The following is an 8,927-nucleotide window of genomic DNA, read 5'->3' as shown; positions in this document are numbered from 1 at the left end:
CTTTCCCCTGTATATTGATATATTAAGAATAACGATTAAGCATCATTAATTTGATCTCGTGCACTAGTTTGTAATGTTTGAATGTTTCCATGTTCCAGTGTATGATGCGTAAGCCTCTTCCACTGTTTGTATGATTATATTAGGCTGACGGGTAAGCATCATTAATTGATCTCGTACACTGGTATGTAATGTGTTGTTTGTACTGTTTACCCTTGGCTGCTCATATCCATAAGAACCAGACTTGAATCGTGTTTATCAGGGACAGTCTGTGTAGCTCAGTAGTGGAGCGCTCGCCCGACAAGCGAGAGGTCTGGGGTTCAAGTCCCCGCACAGGCAGGTATATCCGGAGTTTTTACTCTGATATATCTGCCTATGCATGTTAAGTTTCTATTAGTAAATTCATGTTTAAATGTGCTAGTGTGCGATGCGTAATTCTTCTTTCCCCTGTATATTGATATATTAAGAATAACGATTAAGCATCATTAATTTGATCTCGTGCGCTAGTTTGTAATGTTTGAATGTTTCCATGTTCCAGTGTATGATGCGTAAGCCTCTTCCTCTGTTTGTATTTCATTAGTTTTGTTTAACACCATAGAATATAAAAACTAGTAATAAAATAAGTATAGATCCTCAATGAAGGTGGTTGTCATTCAGTCACCGACTCGTCGTGAGTGGCGGTCGGGAAGTGACTACGGTACGAGCACGTGAAGGTACAATAGAGGCAAGACCTATTGCGCTAAGAAGGTTAAGGATAGTGACGAGGGCGGCGACAGCTAGACGTTTGAATGTGCATACCGCCGTGTCACTGCACATGAGCCTACCTGTTGTGTCGAAGCACCCAAGCTATCGAGCTTTCCAGCAGCATAAGGTCGAACCAAAGTTATACCGAATAGTAACATTATCCCATTATGGTTCGTTGTACTGGCTTGACCGGTTAACGGACTGGGGGAATAATTTACTATTCACAAGACTTGGCAGTTTGCTATAAGGGAACCGACGACTCGGACTAGTGCGAGCTAGTATAAAACCGATACGCGCCTTACATGGCTGCCACAGGGGCTACGCTGAAACACAAGTCTTCAAGAAGTCACTTCAGATTGACCAACCAGAGTGGGTCGGCTTATACAGCGACCAAAAGTTACCCAGTTCCTGTTCTTTTGAACAGATTTTTTGCAACCAGAGGGACAAGCTTTTAGCAATGACCCTGCTCCTACGAGAGCGAACCTAACGAACGAAACGAACGAACGAAGGTGGTTGTTGAGGTATCGGCTAAGGGTATAGTGTTAAACAGTGGTTGTTTCATACCGATCAAGATTAAGATATGATTTGATACCGGTATTAAAGAAGAACGGACATGACGAGATCGTCACCCACGGAATAAAATGCATATTCATATATTTAAATTTAATCCGTTATGGACAGCCCATCACCCATAGCCATGCGGGGTCTTACAATCTAGAGCTTAGTTCTACTAGAAATGCCGAAATCGAAACAAGGTCTAGTTCTAATTTAGAATAGCTCCGCAGTGTCAGAATATAGCTATATGACAGACAGTTACTTTTGGGAGGTGAATTGAGTATCCTTTTTGATGTTTATATCAAACAATTATGTCAAAGTATAAAATACACCAGAAAACACGACTGACACGATTCAATAAAAATAAAAATAAATATATCCTTGAAAAGATTTGTGGATGTTTGTTTTGAATATAAGATTGCTAGTTCCATACCAGCTAAATAAACAATTCCCAAATTGGCTAAAACCAAATACTTCAGGTTAAGCACGTTCTACCCAAGTATTTATTCTTTTAGTGAGAATAAAATCAGTTATTTTTCAAATCTGTGTCAGTCACGCTGTGAGACATAACATATACATTAACAATAATATTTAACTTGAATAGATGGCTCCTGTGATATTACATCCGTTCCAGATATTCAAGATACATCCATTAAATGCCTCGTATAAATTGTCTGAAAGATTTTTTTCAATGCAAACGTGCTCTCCAACACGTAAACCCGATGACACGCCAAATATACAATTTTACCATATACTTTTTAAAACAAAGACAAAAAATATACAAATATCATTCCAATTTTTGGCCATATAACACACATGTTGAAGATGATAATACGTACAAAACAATATTTTTTTACACAAAATTTACAATATAAATAGCACTCTGATCAATATTAATGATAATAAATAAATATTAAAATAAATATGAAATGCACTATAGTCCAGTTTCTATATAATCCGAATCAGAACCAGTTGTAAATCGTACAAAATTTTCTCCGTGTGAACACGGGCATCTCTCTCTTAAGGCTCACACTTGGAGATGATGTCATGTGACAAATATCTTCCGCAGACTTCTTCTTGACGCCATCAACTTCAATGTTTACATCTCCCGCCGATTTCCCTTGGATGCTATCTTTTGTAGGTGATGTGCGTGTTGTGGTCGTCTGCATTAAAGTGTTCTCAGTAGAAGGGGAAGACTGTGCTTCCTTTTCCACTTTGTTCTGGCCTTCCTGTCGCGCAAGTTCAGACATAGATTTGGATTTTCCCGATTGTGATGAACGTTTGTGACTAGAGAAGAAAGTACTACAATTCAGAGCCGTAGGAAGATGGTAACTACTAGAACTATGGCCACTTGATTTTTTAGATTTATCAAAAATACCATTATGCAAGTCAGGCTCTTTCAAGTGATTATTCTTACTCTTTTCTGAAGTTCCTTTTTGTGATGATGTATCTTTGATTTGTCCTTTGCAACAATGCCCACAATGGTATTTAGTATTTCCCGATGATGTTTTACACTTATGTGGTGACAAAAGTTCTCTGATACCAATATCTTTGCACAAGTCAGGTCTAAGATAACCATTTGTCAAGACATAATTCAAGTAATCGTCGATATCCTGATTGACTCCGCTCGAATCCAATGGATCTACGTCTTGTTGACACTCCTTACATTTCTCATGGTGAAACTCCTCAGCGTATTCCTTTAAGGGCATCTGACGAAGGCCTCCTTCGCGTTTCTCACGATAGCCATCAGAGAAAGCTGCACCGAACTCCTCGGGATGCTCCTGATGTCTTCGTAATAGAGAATTATCGGGAGCAACTGGGCAACCCCAACTGGCGACGGCTTTCTGGTGCCGACCTCGGAAGTAATGCATCTCGTGGCGACGATGATGTCCGAATGGTCTTCTGAAATGAACAAAAATAAGAAGATTATTACATGTAGCACAAATAGTGTCATTTTTCCGCAACTTGTGGATGCACTGCATGAAATCAAAAGAACCGTACACTGATTGCCAATTACTTAAAAGTTGGTCAAGGGGAAAGAAAAACCATTCATGAATAGGGTTCGAACTAGGGACATTGAACATATTTCTATAGAGTTCTCTTTTGAGTAGCTAGTAGTTGTCCAAATCTCAGTGGGGTAGTCAGGTTTTCGGAACAGGGGGGGGGCACAATGTACTGACGGATTAAGTGTTTGCCCACTGATGTAGTATATTATTAACCTCAGTTTTTTGCCCAGAGCGCTCAAGAATCTAAAAATAAGGTGGGGGCTGATTACCAAACAACTTTGACCGGATTGGCAGAACTTGCTTAATTTTGAACTACCTGTGGCGAAATTGTGATTGTTTTGTAACCAGGGACCGTAGAGTACAGACGATCTGTGATTTATACCGACGACGGTCACTGCTAACTCTAACATTGATATGAATTAGTTCATGGGTACATATAGATTAGACGGACTCTTCATACAAACGACGTAATTTGTCCAGGGGCCGGAAATGGTCCGTCTAATTTGGTAGACGTAGCAGTAATAACATATTCACAGCAACCTTTTTATTTTAGGCTTGGGAATTCCCAAAAATTTGCCTGTCTTCTTTAGGGACACTGGAAAGTTTTTAATTATTTTATTGTCAAAATGGGAATCCCCATTTTTTCTGGACAAAATTTTGGTCTGGGAATTCTCAAAATTTATGGTACAAACTTACATGTCTTCTTTAAGGGGGGGGGGGGGCGGGTGTGCTATCAATTTCTGGAATAGCCCATTTTATGGTCGTCTGTTAAAAAAATACAGGGGTCTGAGATGGATTACTTGCACTTTACTTTGATTTCATATCATGGTTTAGGATGTTTTACTTATTACACATTTTGTATCGAGTCAAGTTGGGCGTGGTTTTATTCCATCTTATAGATAGCTGTCTATATCGCTGAGATTTCAATATCTTGCCCTAGGATGTATCCTTAGGAACAGTTGGTTACAGACTTCGTTGGTACATGTTTTGCCCAGCTTACACCACTGATCACAATAACACCACATGTTAATATGCAATCACATTTTCTTTCACGAAAGAGACCTTATTTTGATTTCATAGCTTTCACGTCATAAGAATATTCTCAGTTATATAATGTCACAATTATTATCTTTTGAAAAAAATCCATTTTACAATCGCATGATGTGGTCGTGAAATGTTTGTTGAAGTATTGCATATAAGTTAACCTTGTTAACGTAAGTAAATAAAATGTAGCCGCGCTTCAATAAGTAGTGGTAATTCAGAAGGCTAAATAAATAAGGTTGCATTAACTGGGCAGAAAAAGACAATATTTACCGTACTCTAAATGTGTAATATTTCATGAGAAAAGAAACCGTCAGAAATATCATGGGTTTAAGGTTATTCTTATACATATTTGTATATGGATTTCTTACTGAAACTTAGTGTATCATAGTTATGGAAAGTAAACTGTTTTAATATTGTAACTGTAAATTTGAGATGGAAGATGAAGAATGCATTGAATGTGGAACAGATCCAATGACAGAAAAGTTGCCGGTACATGTACCAGTTGTGTATCATTGTGTACTGTAGCGAAGAGGTGACTAAAAGTTAAGTAAACTCCTCATAAATTTTTTGGAAACTTTCCAAAACGGCTATATCAGAAATATTTGACATTTATTTCCATAATTGTTACATATCAATACAAACATTGTTCTTTAATGTCAAAAATGACACCAAATTTGTGACCATAACTTATTCCGTGGTTGAATAACTGTCTAAAAGACAAGGAGGTATCAAACAAAATGTGCCAAATCTGCCATTGTCTGTGCCATTGCATCAGTTAACATGCGTTAGGGATATATCACACTGTTTCATTAGTCTACGGTTTCGAAGTGCAGGCAGCCTGATGTACCGGTCTTCTGCAACCGTTGTTTATCTTGGGCGGTCACTTCTGGGTCTGTCTTTGACATCTCCGGTCAAGACAAAACGTAGCTTTTAGCTTCGAGATCATACTGCGGGAAACTCCAAAAGTCGCCACAACCTGATTCTGAGGTATGCCAGCCTCAAGCTGACCAATAGCTTGAGCCTTCTCAAGATCTAATAATCGAACCATGGTTGATAATCAATTTAGAGCTTTCTTGCATGGAGTGTACCGAATACACATGTTCGGCAGTTGTCCGATGTGTGTTCGTATTGTCCTGTATATTTCCCGAGTTTATACGTTATTCTTATTTATGCTGCAGGTCGAGGTGGGGATGGGGGTTCGCTGGTGCTGATGTATTACTGGCGAAAATGGGATGGATTCGCTAGTCATTTACCGGACGTTGAAGATAGAATACATATTCGACATACATAGGACGTCTGCAGAATTATTACCGGCCACAACGCATAGAGAAACGAACGGAAATCGGAAGAAATAGCCAGAACTGATGAATACGTGCGTTTCGTCCGTTCGGTTTGTGCTCGTTACTCATTCGGTAACACTCGGCTTATTACTGGAAATAAATAAGAAGAGAGAAAGGAAAGAGGGGGTATGGGGTGTGTGTGTTGGGGGAGGTTAGAGGAGGGAGAAAGAGAAACAGGTGGGAGAGGAATGGAAGTGGAAAGGGAAGGTAGGAGAGGAGAGCTCAAGAGTGGAGTGGAATAGTGTGTAGGGGAGAGGAGATATCGAATGTAGTGGAAGGCGAAGGGGGAGAAGGAGACACTGGGGAGAGGGAAGATGAAGATTGTATAGGTGGGGAGAGGGGCGCCTAGGTAAGAGGTATGGGTTGTGCATACCGGGGACGATAAACTAATTCATAATCAAATCATCTCCATCATCATGTATCGTTCTTACAAACAAACAAATAAACCAACAAAAGTTTTTATGACTCTTATTCTTCCAGCACCCATGCCACGCCAGTTCTGTTACTGTCCACGTATGATTGATATCCGATCCATATTTTCATTCAATATAAACACAACCGGATATGTATCCGGTATTTGCCTAGCACAGTCATGACAATAGTCTGAATAAGCTATTCTGTACTTATGGTCCTCGCTACACTAAAGGACTGAGCGAAAAGCGGTTGGTGTTTGACCAATGAGGTAGTGGCGCTTTTCTCAACGCAAAAAAATGATCCACCTCATTGGGTAAAAGCCAATCACTGTCGCCCATGATGTATACATTTATCTTTAGTTCTAAAAGTTCTACAAGATTTTGGTTTCTGAACGAAAACTTATTTATTTGAAATGAGGGAATGACACAGAAAAATCTAAATAGAAAGCAATATATGTCCATGATATCCTCCACTCGCCCTGGAATGTTTGTTGAAGAACTACATATGTTAACCCTGTTAGCGTAAGTAAATAAAATGTTGGTAGCTCAGAAGGTTAAATAAATAAAGTTGCATTAACTGGGCAGAAAAGGACAATATTTACTGTACTCTAATGTTGTTACTTTTTCTGAGAAAACGAGGTAAATGTCAGACACATAATGACAGAAGTGTTTAAAGCTGTTTAATAGCTATTTGTATATAGATTGTGAACTGCAAAAATGATAATTAATGTATCATATGGAAAACAAATATTCGTTATAGAACATTTTAACTGCAGCTTTCAGATACACTATGTAAACATGGGATGGGAGATGAACTGTTTATTGAAGGGTAAAGACAGATCAAATGACAGGCTTCCGTTGCCAAATACGTGGGATGTATGATTATTATGTACTGTAGCAAAGCTAAGATGAGCTCAGATCACGATTGGTAACACGATTTCTGAAATCACGTTTACATTGAAAATGAGCATGAACTTTTGCGCAAAATTTCACAATCCAAGATTGTTAAAATCATCATATGTTTCGTCAATTACATCGTTTGTCTTGCATTTATACGCGATAATCTAGATCCTATACTTTCAAAGGAAATCATACCATTGTGATATAATGACACATGTAAATCGAAAAAACACACATCCATAATAAAAATATATATCCTATATATTTAAGGATATATTCATCCTGCAATCATCTAGGAAATAAATGAATAAATAAATAAATAAAATATGTTTTTGTAGAATAATTGCATAAGTTAACCCCATTAAGGGCAGTGGAATGTACCCAACCGCCGGTAGATTCCAGAGGGAGTTTGTTTTCAAAAGGCAAATCCACAAAAAAATTTGAACCAAAAATGAGCTTAATATTATTGCAAAAATACATGGTTAGTTTAGAATTAGTCTGAGGTGGAAATCGAACCTCATATCAGAAGGCCATTCCTATATTCAGAATGTCATTTGGTGTGTCTGATGCGCTCTCGAGTCCAACAAAAATACTGTGCAAATGTTGCTACACCGGCCCTTAACGTGAGTAAATAAAATGTAGACGGACTTAAATACTAGTAACTCAGAAGCTTAAATAAATAAAGTTGCATTTAACTGGGCAGAAAGCTGACAATATTTACTGTACTCTAATGGTGTTACTTTTTCTAAGAAAATGGAGGAATCTGCACACACTAAGTGGCAAAAGGGTTCCTGTAGCTATGTGCATGTAAATAACAGGCCTGGACAAATACACAATATTATGTCACTGCCTTGAGTATCATAAGGACAGAACATGTTAATACATGACACAATTTGGTAAAAGGTATCAAAGACAGTTCAAATGAAAGATAATGGTTTAGCAATTGTATTGTAGCAAGGCTTCCTCGTGTTCTGGGCACTATAAATGTGACCCATCACATCGAAACAGAAATGAAAATGGAGATTTAAACACTAGGATAAACTGCTGCTTTTTAGCTTGAAAATGACACCTTACTTGTTGAAAAATATTTTATGAGGCAAAACAAGCTCAGAATTCCTTTTATTATCTTTATATTTTTCCATCTTCTTTCATTGTTATCTGCCAATGAAGCTAGCCGCGAAGTGGTCTGTTTCGATGTGATGGGTCACAAATCGTTGAATCTCGATTAGTAACACGAACCTGCACTTCAATCCAAACTTTCTCAAGCACATCTTTAGTTTTTAGCTTGATTGAAATTTATATCAGACATTTCGTTTTCTCTTATTGGCAAAGAGGGGGAAATGTATTCTTTTGGGAAATCACAACAGTGATGAGTCAAAAAAGATGTGAAAGTTCATTTCTTGTTACATCCATTGTGAGTATACTGAATTACAATGTTGTCAATTTTGTCACATTAGATCTATAATAAAACATTAACGAACTCGTCTATAAAAATTTGTTTAACACGTGACAACTCACGTACCCGAAACAAGTCGTGCCAGCGCAAAAACGGTCGCAAGTGACGTTTTCGGCGAACTCGAGGTTTTTTGTGGAACATTATCTGTCCAATAAATAAAGATATGAAAATAATAAAACAAATTTCAGTTTGCATAATTTAAGTTGAATTTTGAGTGTCAAACTGAATTAATTACTTCCTAATTAAAGAAAAGTATTATTCAGTTTTATTCAGTGCCACTTTGTCTGTATTCCTGTTATAAACTATGCAAAAAAAGTTTCTTTATGGATAGGAAATGTACCCACAATTAAAATCTAAAACAAATGCTGTGCGTTTGCTAAATAATCGCATGCGGGGGATTGTCCTGTGCATTTTGACACCTCAATCACTACCCTGTGACACTCCTGAGAAAAGATATGAATGTTTAAGTACC

At 37.8% G+C, this 8,927-nt stretch overlaps 1 protein-coding gene across 1 annotated transcript in view; it reads right to left on the bottom strand.

Annotated features, from left to right (window-relative positions):
- Positions 1-2,093: 2,093 nt before the first annotated feature.
- LOC140164819 (5-hydroxytryptamine receptor 1A-like) overlaps positions 2,094-8,927 on the bottom strand; it is a 270,443-nt gene continuing 263,609 nt past the window's right edge. Inside the window, exon 3 of the mRNA XM_072188194.1 lies at positions 2,094-3,198. Within this exon, the coding sequence (XP_072044295.1) occupies positions 2,259-3,198 (940 nt within the window). The 3' untranslated portion in view covers positions 2,094-2,258. The remainder of the gene's footprint in view (positions 3,199-8,927) is intronic.

Source organism: Amphiura filiformis, chromosome 11 (assembly GCF_039555335.1).
Source record: "Amphiura filiformis chromosome 11, Afil_fr2py, whole genome shotgun sequence".
In the NCBI taxonomy this organism is placed as follows: domain Eukaryota; kingdom Metazoa; phylum Echinodermata; class Ophiuroidea; order Amphilepidida; family Amphiuridae; genus Amphiura; species Amphiura filiformis.
Note: the sequence above shows the minus strand (reverse complement) of the source record. Positions and strands in the feature narration are given on the sequence as shown.